Raw genomic sequence first — 18,181 nt, 5'->3', positions numbered from 1 at the left:
GACCTGCGGCGACTGGCACGGCCGCTCGCAAGGGCTGCCGGGAGTTGTGGTCCTGCCCGCGGGCGGCGCAAGTCGCGACTGGAGCTGTAGTTCGGCGCGAGGGATGCTGGGAGTGATAGTTCGGGCGCTGCCCACCCCGCCGCCGCGCCGCGAGGGCCGGACTACATTTCCCAGCAGGCAGCGCCGAGGGGCCAGGGTCCGGGCCTGGGCGCCTCAGGGGTACGGGGGCAGCGGGGCCGGGGCGGCGGCGGGGCCGGGCCGGGCCGGAGCGGGGGCGCCGGGCCTGGACGGGCTTGGGTGGTACCCTGGGCCAGGCCTCGGGCTGGGTCACGGGTGCTGGGCCTCGGCCCGATCCTGTGTGCAATACACGGTGGGCACTGGGCCCTGGCTGGGCCGGGGCCGCCAGGTCGGGCCGGATATCGGGCAACTGTGGGTGCTGGGGCTGAACTGCCCCCGCCGGGGCCGCGGACGGGCCTGGCCCTGAGGGGACAGGGGCAGTGGGAAATCCCTGCCCTGGGGACAGAGGGGCAGGCATGTCCCTGCCCTGGGAAAAGGGGCATTGGGATGTCCTGAAAGAGATGGTGGAATGTCCCTGTTCCTGGAGACAGGAGTGCAGGGAGGTCCCTGCCCTGGGGAAAGGGCCTGTGGAACGTCCCTGCTTGTGGGTGACATGGCCCTGTTCCCCAGCCAACACACTCACTTTGCAGGCATTGCTGCCCAAGCCATGGACATCCCCATCACACCAGGGGAGCTGCTGTGTCTGGGCTCCAGCCTTGCCTTCTCTGGCCTTTTCTACTACATGTACAGGAAGAAAGCCAAAGTTGTGGCACGCATACAGGTAGCCCCATCCCTCAAATGTTCTCTCCTGCCCGCTCTCCCTTCCCCACTGCCCTACACCCTTTGATTTGGGTGCACTCACTGATGGCTGCAGCCTGCTGCATTCTCTGCCAACATTATGACACTAAGGACTGAGCAGGTCACATCCTGCCAGAGATCTCCACAGAGCCATGCTTGGCCCGCCCTCTGCCTGCCCCTGCCTATGCTCACACTCAGTCCCTGCTCTTCCAGGAGGCCCCAAAGCTCCAGGTCGATGATGATTTACCGGCCCTAGTGTCTGCAGCTGAGGGGAGATGCCTGCCCTATGTTGCCCTGGAAGGTAAGAACCCCCTGTGGCCCCACACCAGGGACAAGGGCAGGGCTCTCCTTCGTCTGTGATGCATCCCTTGTCCTTAGGCATAGTGCTACCAGCCCAGGCTGCACTGACCAGCCACTACCATGAGGGGCTGCAGGGTGTGATCCAGAAACTGCTGCTGAAGGAGCATCGGCTGATCTGGAACAGCTTGGCCCGGAGCTGGTGAGCAATGGGAAGGGACTGCAGGGGTGGGCTTGCACCAGACAGTCCAGACTCTGGGGCTGCTTGAGAGGCAGAAAATAACTTAGTTGAAGACTTTAGTCCCTATGCTTGGCTTAGCCCTAGGAGTTCCTTCATGTTGTGGCCAGCAGGACCAGAGCAGTGATAATCCACCTGTAGTCAGCACTGATGAGGCCACAACTCTAGTCTTCTGTCCAGTTCTGGGCCCCTAAATTCAGGAAGGGCATTGAGGTACTGGAGTGAGTCCAGAAAAGGGCAACAGAGCTGCTGAAGAGTCTGGGGCACAGCTCTGATGAGGAGGGGCTGAGGGAGGCGGGGGTGTTTAGCCTGGAGAAAAGGAGGCTCTGGTGTGACATTATTGCTCTCTAAAACTCCCTGAAAGGAGGTTGTAGCCATATGGGAGTCAGCCTCTTCTCCCAGGCAGCTAGTAACAGGATGAGAGAAAATGGCCACAAGCTGCACCACGGGAGGCTTAGGTTAGACATTAGGAAGAATTTCTTCACAGAAAGGGTGATTACACATTGGAATAGGCTGCACCCAGAAAGCAGATGGTGGAGTCACCATCCCTGGAGGTGTTTAAGGAAAAACTGGATGTGGTACTTAGTGCCATGGTGTAGTTGACAAGGTAGTGTTCAGTCATAGATTGATCTCAATGATCTGAGGTCTTTTCCAACCTAATTGATTCTGTGGTTCTGTTGTCCACATCTCAACCCTGTCTGCTTGCAGGAGCGAGAGCGAGCGGGTGCTCTCGGAGCAGATCTACACCGTGCCCTTCCTGCTGGCCTCGCCAGGCACCGAGGCGGTGACACAGGTGAGCGTGGACAGCCCGCTCCAGGCCGTCTGCCTGCCGCTGGAGATGGTGTACGAGCGCTTCCAGCAGCCAACCCATGGCTTCCGTGACCTGCTAGGCCAGTACCTGATCGGGGAGAAACCCAAGGGCATCCTGGAGACGGAAGAGATGCTGCGGGTGGGGGCCGGGCTGACAGGCATTGGGGAGCTGTCCCTGCACCCCGACGGCTCCCTGCACCTGCAGCCACCGGCCTGGGGGGGCGAGTTTTTCCTGTGCCTTGGGGACTGGCAGACGGTGCTGTCGGAGCTGGAGTCGGCCAGTGGGCTCTGGAAGGGGGCAGCAGTGCTGTGTGCGGTGGCAGGGCTGGCTGTGCTCCTGCACGCCCTGTGCCGCGCCTACCGCCGCTCCCGCCCCAAGAGGCTGCAGGAGGACAAGGAGCTGGATGAGGAGGAGGCCGGGGACAGGGCGCTTGAGGACTCCTGCGTGATCTGCCTGGCACGGCCCCGCGAGTGCGTCCTCCTGGGCTGCGGCCACATCTGCTGCTGCTTCCGCTGCTTCCAGGCCTTGCCCACCCACCTCTGCCCCATCTGCAGGGGGCCCATTGACCGTGTGGTGCCCCTCTATCAGGCGTGAGAGCACCTGGGCGTGCCCAGGGAAGGGCAGTGGGAACCAAGCCAAGCCTGCAGCCTGCAGAAATCTCAGCTGTCCCCTCATGTGCAGTTGTGTGATTTCTGTTGGGAGGGAGGGGTCCTGTGTGCCCCATAACCTGCCTTAGGGAGGGCAGGGCAGGGGGAGTTACAGCTTCCTCATCCTCCCTTTGTCTGCCAGAGGGACCCCCCCTAAACATGAAGGCTTGAGGAAAACCTACACAACACCTGTCCTGAGGAGCTGAGACCCCAGCCCCATGCTGGGGCATTCCTTTGGCTGCCAGCTGTTGGACCTGTGCCCCTTTCCCAGCTGTGACCCACTCAAAGCCATGTAGGACTTCTCCCTTATGTTTTTTTTTCCAGCATGTGGTTTTATTGGGAGGATGATGGGGGCAAGACCAGAGCTGGTGGGACACAGCAGGCACAGTGGGATAGCAGAGATCCAAACCCCCCTGAGCCACTGCAGTGGCACACCTTGGTGCCACTATTGTCCTGCCACCCCAATCCCTGTGCCTACAGCCACTGCCCAGACTACGCTGGGGACACCTAGGGGCTGGCAACGATGAGCCTCTTTGCCAGCTGCTCTACCACCCCGGGAGGGGGGCTATGTCCCTCTGCAGGGTTTCCACTTTTCTTCTGGAGTGGGAGAACACCATTGGGATGCCCTAGAGCCTGCCTTCATGTCCAGCCCTGCTGTACCCAGCTTTCCTGCCCACCTCCTGGACAGGACCAGGTGCAGGAACGGCTTGCAGTGGTATGTGGAGTGATAAAGCCAAGGAGCCAAGCTCGGCCTCTCCTCTTCCTTTGTGCCTCTGAGTCATGGACCTGGGTGGGTGCTGGGGGGATGCACTGGGAGCCAAAGCTGTCACCTTGTATAGGTGGGCACTACTGCCTCCCTGCCCACCCAGGGAGCTGGCCCAGGTGCACAGAGGAGCCCAGGTGCACCTCCTCAGGATGCAGCCCTGAATGGGGGGTGGCAGGACACACAAGACTGTTGCCAAGGTGATTGCAATTCTCGGGTCTCCATGGCAACCGATTCCCTGGACTGCTCCCCATCACTGCCTGGCTGCAGTTGCCCAGGCAACCCATGGGCTCTCCTGGCTCCTGCAGCTTTGGGGCATCCAGGGTTTGGGGGTGGGGGGCAGTGCTGGCCGGCCACTGTCAGCCAGGCAGCAGTGTTGGGATTGGAGGGTAATGATGTACCCCCTCCCCAGGGCAGTGCCCCGCATTGCTGTCGGGCTGGGGGCTTGCTTGGGGCAAAGGTGCCCCTGCGGGTTTGCCCCCAGGGCTCACAGCCAGATGTGAAGCCCCAGAGTACCCAGTGAAGCTTCCTGGGACCCACGTGCATTTTTGGGGTGGGCCGGTGTGTGGGAATTCTTCTTCTCCACCTCCCACCCCCCATTTTATTAGCCTGGCCTCTTCCCTGGGCTGCAGAGTGAGCAGTGGGGCCCAGCTCCCCCCCCCTCCCTGCACCAGGCATCCCCCCCACAGCAGGAGGGATTTCGGGAAAGAGATAAATACCAGATGGGAGAGGGCTGGGTTGCCAGGAACACACTCCCCGCGTGCCAAGAGCTGCTGGCACGAGTGGGCGCGTGGGCCGGGGAGGGCGGGGGGTGCCCCTGCTCCCAGACACTGCTCACCTCGTTCCCCGGGGCCCAGCAGCCAGCCGGGGATGGGACAGGTAGAGAGGGTCCCGTGCCCCTCTGCTTCCCTCTGCCCCCAGAGGTACCCGGGGCAGGGAACACATCCCCTGTGCTGGCGGCACACAGGGAGGTTGCCTCCCCCCGTGCTGGGGCACAGGCCTGTCCTTTTCCCCGAGGTCTCCACCACCCTCGGGAGGCCACCAGCCCGGCAGCGGCCCAGCTGCACACCCTGCTGTCAGCCCTGCCTGGCACGGCTCTGGGCAGCAGCATGACTCACTTGCTCAGCTCACAGCCATCCAGAGCCTCGCCGTGCCAAAGCCCCAGCACAGGGGCTGCCCAGCCGTGCTGCAGTGCCCACACCCCCAGATGAACCTGCTGTGTGCCCCCCAGGGGCAGGTTGGAGCAGGACAGCAGGGAGCGCTCAGTGCCTGGGCTAAGCGCTGCCCAGCCTCCCTCCCCAGCACACAGTCCACATGAGAGACCCAGGCATCCCCACAGCTGCCCTCCCGCAGGATCCCCCTGGGTACCAGCCCGTGCCCGTGGCCTCCACCCGTCGCCCCACCCCCAGGGCTGCCAGCCTGCTCCACCTGCCTCCCTGTCTGTTGTCATGGTGACCAGAGATGTGGTGACAGGCGAGAATGGAAGCTCACACCCCAGCAGGGCTGTTTGCCCAGCAGGGTCGGCTCCCCCCACCCTCCTGTTCTCCCCATCACCCCCAGGTCTGGGCAGGGGACTCTCCATGAAATCTCTGCCCCATGCAGCATGCTGAGAGTGCTCCATCTGCTCAGATGTTGAGACCACAGCTGTGCCCCAAGCAGCTCATGTGAGGGATGGGAGCAGTGCCATCCTCCTGCCCTGACACAATTGGAGCCCACTCAGGGTACCCTCTTCCCAACTCCAGGCTGTGCACCAAGACAGACAAACTCATCTCACTAGTAACCACCTCTTCTTCCTCCCTGGGAAGGGCACTGTCCCTCCAGGAAAGGCTTTTTGGCCTTGTCTTCCCACATCAGCAGCTGCAGGGACAGCAGAAGATGAGGAACATGCCACCTTTGCACACTTGCCACAGGCTCAGCCATGGGGCAGCTACCAAGCAGGATGCCTGTCCCCCAACATCTCCTCACGGTGACAAAGGGTCACCACAACCACCGTCCCACATGGTCATCCATCCCCATTGCCTGTACCCAGCCCCGGTGTGTGTCTCTGCTCCCCCAAAAGACCCGAACCATGGCAAAGGCAGCACACAAAGTGGCATTCCCACCTGGGCCTTGGCTACTGAGACCCAGTGGCAACAGCCAGGGATGGGCACATCCCCAGCCTTACAAGTGACCTAGTCCCTCACACCAGGATGGGGGCTCAGGGAGAGCAGCAGTGCCAGCAGCAGGCACTTGGATAGGGCCTCCAGGCTGCAGCTGCCACCACTGTGTAGCAGAAGTGCCATTTCACATTTCTTGGCAGGGCTCAAAGCAGCACAGATGGAGGTACCCGCGCCGGCCTCCTGGCATGGCTCAGCAGCCCCCAGCCCCGTGGCACCCGCCCTCAATGACAGCACTGACTGCCTCCCAGACCTGCAGCTAAGGAAGCCTCACATCCTGTGGCTGATGCCTCCTACCTCCTCCAAGCTCCCTGACATCCAGTAACTGTCTGCCAGGCCACTGACTCCATCCCTGTCAGGCCTTGGGGACCACCAGGCACTCCCATCCAGTCCAACTCCAGCTGCCCAGGGGTCCCTGCAGAGCCTGGGCATGACATGTCCCACCACAAGCCACTTGCACACACACAGGGTGATTTTCCACTGTAGAACCACTTTAAGCACCAGTGACTGCAGGAAAACCCTTCACCTCCATCACAGCACCTGGAGTAGGCACTCCAATTCCCACCAAGGGCACAGGGCTCAGGGGCAGCATCCAGGTGTGGGGCTGGGGCACGGCAGTGAGCTTTCAGAGCATCGCCCAAGTGCAAGCAACGCAGCACAACCTCCACTCCCAGACCAACTGAAGCCAGGATCTGGCCCTGTGCCCCCCGCTCAGCCCCATATCCACCCTTGGTGGCATGGCTGGCCCCCAGCCCTTGCATCACCCCCAAGGTGTCCCAGTTCAGGGGCTACTGCCCAGGTTTAAGAAGCCAGGGCAGGAAAAACCACCTGCTTCCCACTCCCACAGCCCCTACTTCCTTCTGGAGCTGGCTTTGTGTCGGACAAAAGGCTGCAAAGGAAGCAAGAAAGGAGATTACGTGGCTGCTAAAAGGCGGATAACGAAGGTGGGATGAGAGCCAGGGGAAGGAGGGCGCTCTGTCTGGTTCACTAGGGGGGATGCTATCTGCAATGGCAGGAGATGAGGGGGGTCCCTCATGCATCCCACTGTCCAGCCACCCACATTCAGGTCCCTGGTACCTTCCCCATCTGCCCAGGGATGCGTGACACAGCACTGCCCTGTCCCACCCACAGCCCAGCTGTGCTGGCACAAATCCAGCCCTCTTCCTGCCTAGGATGGGCAGAGGGTCCTTCCCACACCCCAGAATCCCAGACAGCCCCGCAGAGTATCCCCCACCCCATAGCCAAGCCAAGTAGTTCCCCTGAATGCAAGGCACTGTAACAGATACAGGTGTGGGATAAGTGGGGCCATTCCCAGGGTGACCCCTTTCCAGCCTCTCCCCAGCAGCCTGCCAGGCTGGAAACCCTCCTGGAGCACTGCACTGGTGCCACTCACATCCCACACAGCCCATCTGCTCCTCTTCTCGCTCACCCCCAGCCCCGCGTGTGCCACGGCCTGCCGGTCCCTGCCCACGGGCAGTGGCACGTGGGCTCAGCGATGGGAAAAGCAGGCCACATCTCAGCGTGGGCCTCGCCTATTTTCCCAGGCACTTTTCACAGGGAGCAGAAGCCTTCACATGAAAAAGTTCAACCTGGTTCCCCAGCAAAGGCAGGAATAAAGGCATTTCTTTGCCAGGAGAGCGGGCACCACTGCCCCGACCTGGCTCTGGTGGGGGACAGTAGGGACCAACATTCTGCAGAGCCAGACACAAAGGTAAAACATGGCTGAGCTTTCCCAAAATAGAAGTACCTGCCCACTGTCATGGACCATTCCGGCTGATGCCCTTCTGCAGCACCTCTCAACAGGATCTCAGGCCATGGGGATGTGGGCACAGAGAGATGAACCACAGAACTGTCTGTAAAACCCCCCTCACACTTCATGACATTCTCATAGGGCTGATCTGGAGATGGCAAGCGACATTTCCACACAGGGCTCTGGCTTACCTGCAACCCAGGACTCCCACATAAGCCGTGGGGCCCAGATGTGAGGGAGCAACAGGAACAGTGCTGCTCCAAGTCAGGGTGGTCGTCTCCAACCAGCCACAGCTGCTGCTGTCATCATCATCCCCAGATCCAGGGGTCAGGGTTGTACTCAGGGCTCAGGAAAGGTGCAGCAGACTCAGTCTGAGCTTAAATAGCACCCCAGCCCCAGGTGACCCGAATGGGGGGAATCCCAGGTGAGGCTGACCAGGACCACTGGTGCCAATTCGTAAAATCACTACCCTGGCAGTGAAAAATGCAGAAGGACAGAGTCAGGGTGGGTTTGGGGCAGAGGTGTGTAGAAGGGATGCGAACATGGCTCTGCTGGGATAATGGGGTCACTCCTTGCTGACCCATGGCAGGTCCCCACAGGGGATGGCCCTTCCCCTTGTCCACAGAGAGCCCACGGGGAAGGGCCAAGCCGTGTAACATGGAGTGTTCTGGGCCACAGTCCCCACATGGCCACACTCACAGACTCCTGCAGAATCACACCTGTGTGCCCTTGCCTTCCTGCAAAAGCATGCGATGGGAAGATGTGTACAAACGCATGTGCAGAGACCCACACGTGGGGTGTTAAGGGGACTGGTAGGAGTTGGGGCAGGACCGGTGTGGCTCCAAAGGGGGACCCCAACACAGGAAGCCTGCAGGAGAGGGTGCCTGGATGGATGTAGGCCAAGAGACACAAGTAATGGGCTGGGGATAGCCTGGCTGGGGAGACACGGGGTGGGATTCTGAGAGGTTGAGCCTTCTGGGCTGCAGGGAGCTGGTGGATTGGAGAAGGGTGTTAGGGGATCTTTTTGGCATCACCTTTATGCGCCAGCTGTGTCTGGTGGTCCTCAGCTGTCTGATCCGGGGGTACCCGGGTGTGCCAAGGGCTCCCCTCTCCACAGGAGCACCCCGTGGTTGAGGGCATGCCTGAGTCGGGTCGACAGCCTCAGCCGGGCTGTGCCCGGGAGACCACCCTGCGCTGGGGCCGGAGCAGGGGCTGGGAAGGCGGGCTGGGAGGGTCTCCATCCCAACCGGGCGGCCACCGGGCACCGACCGAGGGGGTCCCTCGACTCTGTCCTGGCCGGGTCGGGCCGAGCCGCGGCGCTCCGGAGCCGCCCCCCGCCGGGGGGGTCCCCGCTCCCCCCGGATGCATGACTTCATCCTTCCGCCCGGGTTTCCTCCCCGCCGCCGCCGCCGCCGCCGCAGACCGGCTCCCGGCTCGGCGCGGCGCGGCTCGGCCCGCTCGGCCCCGCCATGTCGCAGGTGCTTCCCTACGGCGAGGACAAGGTGGGCCGCTACGGCGCCGAGCCCGAGGCGGGGGAGCTGCCCTTCAGCTGCCGCCTGCAGGACACCAACGCCTTCTTCGCGGGCAACCAGGGCAAGCGGCCCCCCAAGCTGGGACAGATCGGCCGCGCCAAGAGAGGTACCGCCCGACCCCCACCTCTGCCCTCCCGACCCCCGCCTCAGCCCCACGGCATCCCCGGGATCCCCCGATCTGCCCTGCAGCATCCCCGGCTTTGTCCTGGGACCCCTAGATTTGCCCAGCAGCATCCCTGGCAACCCTGGCGCTGCCTCCTGCCTCCCCGGTGCTCCCCCACGGGATCCCCGAGCCCCCCGGATCTGTCCTTTCATCCCTGGTCCTGACTCCTGCATCCCCGGCGCTGCCCTATGGCATCCCCGGGACCCCTGCATCTGCTCTGCAGCATCCCTGGCATCCCCGGCACTGCCTCCTGCATCCCCGACGCTGCCCCACGGCATCCCCGGATCTGTCCTTGGATCCCCGGCTCTGCCCTGGAATCCCCGGCTCTGCCCTGCAGCGTCCCCGGCTTTGCCCCAGCACAACCGGTGCTGCCCCCCGGCACTGGTCCTTGCATCCCCAGCGCTGCCCCACAGCATCGCCAGGATCCGCGATTCTGCCCTTGCATCCCAAGCGTTCCCGGCTCTGGGCAGTGCATCCCTGGCACCCCTTGACATCGTCCCACAACATCCCCAGGACCCCAATTCTGCCCTGGTTCTTCCTACAGCATCCCCAGTCTCTGCCCTGCAACATCTCTAGCATTGCCCCACGGCATCTCTGGTACCCCTGACACCAGCTCTTATATCCCCAGAACGGCCCCATAGCATCCCTGCAACTCCCAGCTCTGCCTTGCATCCCCAGCACTGTCCCCTGCCACCCCTGGCACTGCCCCACAGCATCCCCAGCACTGCTCCCCCAGTATCCCCAGCACTGCCCCCCACATCCCCAGAATCTCCATTTCTGCCCTACATCAACTCTAGCACTGCCCCCCGACAACCCTGAGACCCCCCCAGCTCTGCGATTGACAGCCGGCACTGCCCCAAAACCACAGGCCCCCCCACCCCCTGCTCCAGACACCAGCACTGTCCCCCCCAGTGCTGCCCCACAACCTCCCCCCGTCTCGGTACTCCCCCCGGGATTACCCTGCAGCATCCCTGGGGCTGCCCCTGGGACTGTCCCCAGTCATTGCTGGGGCTGCCCCCCCAGTGCCCCCGGGACCCCCCAGAACTTCTCCTCAGTACCCCTGGGACTGCCCCCCTCTCATTCCCTATAAACGAGCCCACTCTCTCCCCCCATCATCACCAGGAACAGCCCCCCTGGCCCCCTAAACCTCTCTCCCTCCACATTTCTGCCTGCCTGCCGCAGAGACCCCATCAACAGTCTCCGGTAATGCTGATCAACAAACACTCACCCCCACGCCCCCCCGCTTTACTGTCCCCCCGGGACTCCATGAACCCGTGTCCTGCCCTCCCCACTTTACTGCCTGCTGCGGAGACCCCCATCAGTGTCTCCCTTGCTTCCATCAGGACCCAAATAAGTGCCCCCCCTCCCCGTGCACCCTGATCTGTCACTGTTGATCCTCCCTGATGCTTTGTGGACCCTCAAGAATGGCCCCCACTTTTCCTGCAGCCCCCCATCCTGCCTGCTTGGGGGACCTCCATAGGCAAACACCCCTCCTTGAGCTGCAGAGGCAAGGTGGGGGGGGAAGAGCCCCCCCACCCCAGCACAAATACACCCCAGCCCCGCAGAAGGGAGAGCCACTGCCTGCTCCACTGCCCCCCTTTGCGGTGGTGGAGGCTGGGTCTAGCAGTCCCCTCCAGGGATGGAGGGGGGGGATGGTTCTCCCTCTGTGGTCTGGATGCTCTCCCAGTGATGCTGGTGACAGGTGGGGGGTGTCTGGTCAATCTCCCCCCAGGGTGGTGATGAGGGGTTACGGACCGGTAGTGATGTTGGGGTAGGGGGGTCTGTCCTTCACCCCCCAGGGTGATGGTGATGGGAGGCACCTGCCAAGCCCGTCATGTTGGAGCGTGTGTGTGTGTGTGTGTGTGTGTGTGTGTGTGTGTGTGTGTGTGTGTAGCCCCCTGATGGTGATGCTGATGGGGGTCTGTCCGGCCTCCCACCGGTGATGCTGATGCGGGGGGAGAGGGGTGCTCAGTGAGTGATGCTGAGAAGGGGCTCTCTGGAAGGTGGCAGTGATGGGGGGGCTGTTCAGCCTCCCATGGTGATGCTGATGGTGGGGGTCCGTGCAGCCCGCTGTACTGGTGGGAGGCTGTCCGGCTCCCCCACCTGTGATGCTGGTGGTGGGGGTGGGTGTCCTGTGCAGCGGGTGGTGCTGACGGGGGTCTGGCTGCCACCCCCGCCGAGCAGGCGGTGCCCCCCCCGCTGGGTCATTACCCATTCCAGTCCTGTTGCTCTCATCAGCGCCTGCCGCAGAGAGGAGGGGGGGGGTCCTTCCTGGTCTATTCCTGCCCCCCCACTTCCCTAACCACCCATCCAGAGGCAGCCGGCTGGCTGCAGGGAGGAATGCTGCCCCTAACCAAGCCGGGTGGGGGGAGGGTGATCCCCTCTCCTTCACCCTCATTGCACCCATCTGAACCCCCTTTGCCCTGCTCCCCAGCATCTGGGGGGCACACATGGAGCCAGGGGGTGGGGGGTGCAGAGGCTGACTCGTCCCCTCGCCCACGTGCCCCCCGCCTGTCCCCGCAGTGGTGATCGAGGATGACCGGATAGACGAGGTGCTCAAGGGCATGACGGAGAAGTCGCCGCCGGGGGTGTAAGCCGGGACCCGCCGCCAGGACCCGCCGGCCGAGCCCCGCTCCAGCCCGCCGCCCCGCATGCTGGCTGGACCGCCGATGAGGAGGGGGAGGCCATGCCCGCTGCCCCCCTCCCCGGCCCGGGGGGGGGCCCTGCAGCCACCACCACCCCCCCCGAGCCATGCACTTTACCCCTCCGCCTCCCCCCGGGGCTGGGACAACCCGCCGAGCCCCCCACCCTGGGCGAGGACCCCTCTCCCCGGGGAAGGTGTCCAGCCCCCTGCTCCGCGGCACATCCCCCCCATCCTCCTTGGCGGAGGGTCCCCGAGTCCCGGGGCGACCCGGCCCCACGAGCACGGGGGGAGCGCTGCTGTCCAGAGACATTTTTTGCTCCATCGTTTTTTGCATGAGCTTGGTGGCCCGGGCGGCCGGCCCGGGGGCCGAGGGTCAGCCCCACCACTCCGGCACGCTTCTTTTTAAACAGAAACTCCTCATATTTGTATTTTTATATCCGAATCTTTGTTAAAAACAATCTGCTGACGTTGAGATGTCGAAGTAACCGCATCAGGAAAACAAACAAAAACAAACAAAACAAACAACAAAAAAAGGTTCATATTTTTTTCCATAAGAAAAAAAAAGACAAAAAAAGAAGAAAAAACCGAGGGCAAGAAATAGATGGGGGGCCAGAGTGATGGAGGGAGCACGAGGAAAGCCAAAGGAGCAGGGAGGAGAGCAGGGACCCCTAGCCCGACCCCCTGCCAGCAGCAGGAGCACCGGAGGGTTTGGCAGCACCACCAGCCGCTGCAGTTCCCTCCAGGCAGCACCGGGGCAGAGCCCACCGGGGCCAGCTGCAGGTGCCGGGGGGTCCCAGCACTGCCCCTTGCTTGAGGGTGGTGGGGCTGGGGGGGAAGTGGGGAGGGCAGGGACTGTCCTGAGTCGTTGTTTTTAATTTTGTACTTTAATTTAATTTTATTTTTAAGAAGCTTCTCGGGGGGTTCTGATGTGCATGAGAAACTCATCATCTTTTTCAATAACCTACGAGTGGCATTTATGGAGACAACGACGCAAAAAAAAAAAAAACCAAACCACACAACAAAAAAATACCAAACAAAAAAACTGAGAAAAAAAACTCAAAAAAAAAAAAAGAAAAAAAAAGATACTTGTGTCATGATGTTCTACGAATGATCCATTGTAAATTTAAATGCCATTTTTCACTGTACTGGTGAACAAAATGCGATGAATAAAATACATTCATGTACTGAGGTGAGGCCGGCAGCTTCCTGCTCCTTTTTGTCCCTCCGTGTTGCCAGCTTGTTTTCAGGGTGCCTGCGGGATGGGGTGCCACGGTGGGAGTGGTGGGGTGTTGACCCCAGAGCCCTTTGCTGTTTCCTGGTGCGGGGGGAGCCACCGGCTGAGGCACTTACACTTTTCTGCAGAAACAGCAGCCCAGCAGCTTGCGCCTCTGTGGTCTGTCACCACTGCCCTGCCGAGGAGGGGTCCCCTCTGTGCCCCCCTCAGGGAGCGTTGGTAGCCAGAGAGCCCCTGGTGACACCCTGGTAGCACCTACACCTGCCAGACTGGCACCCATGTGCAGCCAGCCCTGCCAGCACACGGTGGCACGCCTGTCACCAGCCCTGGCACATGCCTGTCACCGCGCTGCTGGCCCCAAGGCACTGGCAGATGTGGGCCAGGCGTGTGCAGCGCACTGGGGTTGTCTCCATAGCCAAAGAGTGGGGATGGAGGGGTACAGGGGCAGATGTGCCACCCTGCCTGCCCCGTGGTGCTCCCTGCCCCATGCTGGCACATCCCAGCCTGGACCCCCCACCACCTGGCTGGGGGTGACAAGGACACGGTGTCCTTGCACACCCCCATAGCCAAGGAGGCTGGGGCAGGGGTCTTGGTGCACAATGGGGTGGGGGGGGTGGAGCAGTGGGCACCCCCCGTCCTGTCCCCTGCACCCAGCACCAGCATCCTCATTCTGCCCTTAGCCCAGCTGCCTGTGCCAAGGGGAAGAGATGGGGGGGCAGGGAGCCACTCCCCGCAAGATGGATGGGTGGAATTAAACCCGATTTGGTTTCATTACCGGCCGCAAAGCCCGGAGTCCTGGCTGCTCTCCAGCCGGGCGAGGAAAGGCCAGGGAGGGAGCACAGCATCACCAGAGCATCCCGCTGCCCCTCAGGAGGAGTCCAAGTATCCCCCCATTACTCACTCCCTGGGCAGCTTTTGGGGGGGATACGCTGGTTCCCCATCCCCCGCCCGTGAAGATGGAGCAGATTAAGGCTTTGTTGGGTGGGGAGAGGTCGGGGAAGCCCCCCTGGGTCACAGCTGGATGGCAAGGAGGTAGTCCTCGTCGTCGTCCAGGGGGGCGGGGGGCGGCGGTGGGGCAGGGGGTGGGGGGGGCTGGTGCAGCCGGCGCCCCAAGGCCACATCACGGGGGTCCAGAGGCTGCCCCTTGCGCATGATGTAGAGGAAGTAGTGGAAGGCGCCGGCGTCCCCGTCCCCGCAGGCAGTGTGGCGCAGGGACCAGCCAAAGGCCTCCTGGGCATAGTGGGGCTTGCGGAAGTGGGGCTGGGCGAAGGTGATGGAGAGGAAGCAGCCCCCTGGGCGCAGCACCCGGCTCACCTGCGGCAAGAGAACCCCCGGGATGGGGTGTAGGGACACAGTGAGGTTTACCCCTTTGGCTCCATTCCCAGGGATCCCCAGCACCATCTGCTAAAGATCTCCCCCCAAAACTCTCCCATTGCACCCCAAAATCCACTATCCTAACCTTGACCCTCCAAGAGACACACCTTCCCCCAGACCACCCACAGCTTGGTGGTAATAAGGAACATGCCCCAAAACTCTTCATCCCCACCCACAGAAGACAGCATGGAAACCCAACCCTGCCATGGGGAAAAGCTTTGCCCTCCTGGGCTCAGGGGCCCCTCAGCACAGCATGGGATGCCCATCCCACCCACCCCTTTCTGTGGCACCCAGTACCACCCCCTGCCAATACCCAGAATCTAAGGGGGGAGGGCAAGAGGTGTTTGATGGGAAAGGATTCAACCCTTTTAATCACCATTTTCTCCCTGCTGGAATTAAGCCCCGCTAACAGGATGGAAAAGAACATCAATTTTCTTGCTTGGCTTTATCCAATGTCAAAAGGCTTTTACGGCCAGCGCCTGCGTGCTCTGCATGCAAAGGCACTGCCCAAGGCGGGCGGGTGGCCAGGTCCCCCCCCCGGCCACCCTGCCCCAGGCGGGGACACCCCCAGGCCCCCCCGGCAAGGGCAGAGAGTCACCGCTGCAGGGGAGAGGGCTGGGGGCCAAGTGGGGGGTTTCCCAAGCTCTGATTTAATCCTGCTGGGAAGCTCCACAGCTCAGCACTGGCTGGGGCCAGGAACAGAGGGGACAGGCAGCCTGCATGTCCTGCCCTGCTGCAATAGTGGATTTTGTACTAAACCTTAGTGGTTTTGACCAGGAAAAGGGGAAGGCAGGTCCCTGCATCCCTCCCCAGGCACCCAGCTCATTATCCTTCCTGGGAAGCGCCTGAAAATCTGCCCTGGGAAGACCCTAGAGCTTCCCAACCGATTAGGGGGGAGGGGGGTCCCCGGGGCTGGGGGTAGGCAGGGATCTCCGGCTGGAGCCGAGCAAGGCATCCCGCATGTCCGCATCCCATCCCTCGTTAATAGAGCAATAACGGCCGTTGCTTAGAGACGGGAACAGGAAACCTTTCCATCCGCCAGCCAGAGCCTGGGGGTGGGAAAGGGGGCTGCGGGGGCTGCTCCCCGCTCCGGCGCCCGCCACACCTGCTGCCCCCGGATTGCCAGGATGGGGTGTCCCAGGGGACTCCCCACAGGCAGGGTGGATTTTCGGGTCCTTATGTCCCCTCCCCAGGGAGAGCAAGAGCAAGACAGACGCTGTGAACCTCCCACAAGAAATGGGATGGGGGCAGGAGGGGAGATGCCCTGGCCAGGCCCCTCTGATGGGACCCCCAAAGCAGCAAGCAAGTGGGAACACCCAGCGAATCCCCCTGGGGATGAGGACAGCAGGGACCGGCCGCGGGTGGAGGCTGGTACCCAGCAAAGCTGGGGGAGGGCAGGGATTGAGCAGGGGATTAAAAAGGGAAAAAAAAAAGGGAAAATTAAATCCCTGCCGTTTGGCAAAATGACAAGGACAGGCAGCAGAGCTGGCAGGGAGTGCAGGGCACGGATGGTGAGCACAGCCCTGTTGCCCTGCTGGGGGTCCCACTCCCTCCCAGGCTCAGTGGGGCAAGAGAGGATGAGGGGGTGTCAACAGCCATGAGCACCCTCCCAGCACCCCGTGTCTGCACCCCAGGGTGCCAGGCAGGCACAGCAATTAATTATCCTGGCAGTTCTTCCCGCAGGGGAGGGGAGGTTGTCAGGACCTGCACCCCCGCGCCAGGGCAGGTTCAATCCAGTCCCTGTCTCCACCACCGCCAATTAACGGGGGCCCCGAGGCATCGCCTGTCCCCGTGGCAACGCCATGGCCCCGTCGATGCTGACGGGAGTTGCCATGGCAACCCCAGACCAGATGATGGGGACCCCGGCTAAGGAGATCGAAGCTGGGGCGGGGTGAGAGCTCGTCACAGCCCCACAGTCGTCACCTTGCCCTGGGCAGGCAGGGCCACCTCGGCATGTCCCCCCAGATCCCCTGCTGCCACCCACACTTGGATGGGGCTCATTTTTCCTGCCAACTCTTCATACTTAGGGTGCAAATAAAGACAGGGGCTATCCAGTCCCTCAACAGAACTCAGGGACACAAGCTGCTCCATCCACCTCCCTGCGAAGGAGGTGCTGGGGGATGAGAGTGGGGGTCTTCCACCCCCAGGGGTGCTGGTAGCCTCCCAGGTGTCCCCCTGCAGCATAGCTGAGGGGGCAGCACCAACTGGCAGGGCAGAACCACTGGCTGGGGCACCCACAGGGAAGCAGGGATGTGAGCAGGCACTCTGCACCTTCCCCCACTCCAAACAGGGGTGGGGTCCACCCTCTGCCCCTTTGCTCAGCTCCCCCCACCCCGTACCTCCGCCAGCACCCGGTGCATTGAGGCAGCTGCCTGGGGCGAGACATCCCAGGGGTCGGTTTCCTCCACCATGAACACGTCGAGAGTGCCCTTCTCCAGCACCACGTCGAAGGAGGCATCTGGGAAGGCGAGGGCGCGGATGTCCATGACGGCCCAGCGCAGGCCGGGGCAGCAGTGGGCGCAGCGGGCGCGCATGGCGGCGATGCAGGCGGGCGAGAAGTCGATGCTGGTGACGTTGGTGTAGCCCAGCTCGTGCAGGTCGTGGCTCAGGGCGCTGTTGCCACAGCCTGTGTGGGGCATAGCTCACCACGGGGCTCGGGATGCCCATGGGGGGGGGGCTGGCACCCCAACTCTATTCCTCTGGACCCAGGGAAGGGTGTGGGTGGGCTGGGGCTGCTGGAGAGGGGCAGGTCATTGCTTTGATGCCAGTTAGTGAGTGCTGGGTTATTTATTAATTACCCTCGTCCTGTAAGATGGGTGCTTTGGGCTCCTGTCCCGGGGCAGCCTCGCACACTGGATCCCCACACCTCGCAGTGGGATACGTGGAGAGGCTGGAGGCAGGGAGGGGGCAGGGGGTGTCCCCAGTCCTCCCCCCAGCAGTGCTATAGGGCAGGAGTCGGCTGTGCCCTCTAAGAAGCTGCTGAGAAATTCCAGTGGGAAAGTAGTGGAGCGTGCAGCTTCGGAGGGGGGGTTTAACCGGGATGGAAGGACAGAAGGATGGAAGAACTGCTGTCTCAGGAAACAGCACCCTGTCCAGCAGAACACTGGGAGAGGCCCCCTCCCATACCCTCCTCTCAGAGCCGCTCCGCCGAGGCTCGGCCGCTCCACGGAGTGACCGGGGGGATCCCGGGGGGGGCGCGGATTTGGGAGCTATTAAGCGCAGCTGGCAGCGGCTGATCCGCTAACAGGATCGGTGATTACACCCGCCTAATCCCGTCGGCCCGGCGGCGGATCAGCCCGCAGGTGGGATTACGGGGCGCTTATGCCCCCCTTGCCGCCCGCCCGCACCCCCGGCCCCGCCGGGCCGGGCCGGACGCAGCCCCCGCTACCGGCTCGGTGACGCACCGCCCCCTGGCGGCCAGCAGCAGCGCATCCACCGGCGGGACCGCGCGCTCTGCCCGCCCTCCACCGGGCACGCCGGGCATGGGGCACGTACCGAGCACGAGGATACGATCACCGGGGCGCAGCTCGGGCTCCAGCTGCGGGAGGAACCGTGAGAGCCCCCCCAGCCACTCGCGGGTCTCGGCGCCCTCCCGCCGGTACAGCGCGTCCCAGAAGCGGCGCCGGCCGTACCGGGGGTTGGCGGCGGGCGCGCGCCGCCGCCGCTCCATGCCCGGGAGCGGGGCGGGAGCACCGAGCGCCACGTGCCGCCCGCGCC

At 62.8% G+C, this 18,181-nt stretch overlaps 3 protein-coding genes across 4 annotated transcripts; 2 read left to right on the top strand and 1 right to left on the bottom strand.

The window, feature by feature from the left end:
* Positions 1 to 135: 135 nt before the first annotated feature.
* On the top strand, positions 136 to 3,589 carry LOC113968892 (mitochondrial ubiquitin ligase activator of nfkb 1-A-like). Of its 2 annotated transcripts, none has more exons than XM_027685876.1 (5): positions 136 to 219; positions 708 to 838; positions 1,069 to 1,156; positions 1,234 to 1,354; positions 2,099 to 3,589. In XM_027685876.1, the coding sequence occupies exons 2-5, from the start codon at positions 725 to 727 to the stop codon at positions 2,793 to 2,795; spliced, it is 1,020 nt and encodes a 339-aa protein (XP_027541677.1). In that variant the 5' UTR covers positions 136 to 219; positions 708 to 724; the 3' UTR covers positions 2,796 to 3,589. The 2 variants fall into 2 exon arrangements, with proteins under 2 accessions (XP_027541677.1, XP_027541678.1); XM_027685877.1 differs by lacking the exon at positions 136 to 219 and adding an exon at positions 245 to 370.
* A 5,338-nt stretch (positions 3,590 to 8,927) lies between these two features.
* CAMK2N2 (calcium/calmodulin dependent protein kinase II inhibitor 2) lies at positions 8,928 to 13,041 on the top strand. The gene is made up of 2 exons (XM_027685656.1): positions 8,928 to 9,155; positions 11,736 to 13,041. Exons 1-2 carry the CDS (start codon positions 8,987 to 8,989, stop codon positions 11,804 to 11,806), a joined length of 240 nt encoding a protein of 79 aa, XP_027541457.1. The 5' UTR covers positions 8,928 to 8,986; the 3' UTR covers positions 11,807 to 13,041.
* EEF1AKMT4 (EEF1A lysine methyltransferase 4) lies at positions 12,387 to 18,143 on the bottom strand. The gene is made up of 3 exons (XM_027685655.1): positions 17,960 to 18,143; positions 16,804 to 17,090; positions 12,387 to 14,404 (listed from the first exon to the last, which is right to left on the bottom strand). The coding sequence occupies exons 1-3, from the start codon at positions 18,132 to 18,134 to the stop codon at positions 14,102 to 14,104; spliced, it is 765 nt and encodes a 254-aa protein (XP_027541456.1). The 5' UTR covers positions 18,135 to 18,143; the 3' UTR covers positions 12,387 to 14,101.
* Between the last annotated feature and the right edge of the window lie 38 nt (positions 18,144 to 18,181).

Source organism: Neopelma chrysocephalum, unplaced genomic scaffold (genome assembly GCF_003984885.1).
Source record: "Neopelma chrysocephalum unplaced genomic scaffold, ASM398488v2 Primary Assembly neopelma1_69, whole genome shotgun sequence".
In the NCBI taxonomy this organism is placed as follows: Eukaryota; Metazoa; Chordata; class Aves; order Passeriformes; family Pipridae; genus Neopelma; species Neopelma chrysocephalum.
This window is presented reverse-complemented; position numbering and strand designations above follow the sequence as displayed.

Bases quoted from the DNA above. Each gene is read 5' to 3' on its own strand.
- LOC113968892 (XM_027685876.1), top strand. From the start codon at position 725: ATGGACATCCCCATCACACCAGGGGAGCTGCTGTGTCTGGGCTCCAGC. The intron at 839-1,068 runs GTAGCCCCATCC...CTGCTCTTCCAG, and splicing joins AAGTTGTGGCACGCATACAG to GAGGCCCCAAAGCTCCAGGT. The intron at 1,355-2,098 runs GTGAGCAATGGG...GTCTGCTTGCAG, and splicing joins AACAGCTTGGCCCGGAGCTG to GAGCGAGAGCGAGCGGGTGC.
- CAMK2N2 (XM_027685656.1), top strand. From the start codon at position 8,987: ATGTCGCAGGTGCTTCCCTACGGCGAGGACAAGGTGGGCCGCTACGGC. The intron at 9,156-11,735 runs GTACCGCCCGAC...CTGTCCCCGCAG, and splicing joins GATCGGCCGCGCCAAGAGAG to TGGTGATCGAGGATGACCGG.
- EEF1AKMT4 (XM_027685655.1), bottom strand. From the start codon at position 18,134: ATGGAGCGGCGGCGGCGCGCGCCCGCCGCCAACCCCCGGTACGGCCGG. The intron at 17,091-17,959 runs GTACGTGCCCCA...TGCCCCACACAG, and splicing joins TGATCGTATCCTCGTGCTCG to GCTGTGGCAACAGCGCCCTG. The intron at 14,405-16,803 runs GTACGGGGTGGG...CTCTTGCCGCAG, and splicing joins TGCACCGGGTGCTGGCGGAG to GTGAGCCGGGTGCTGCGCCC.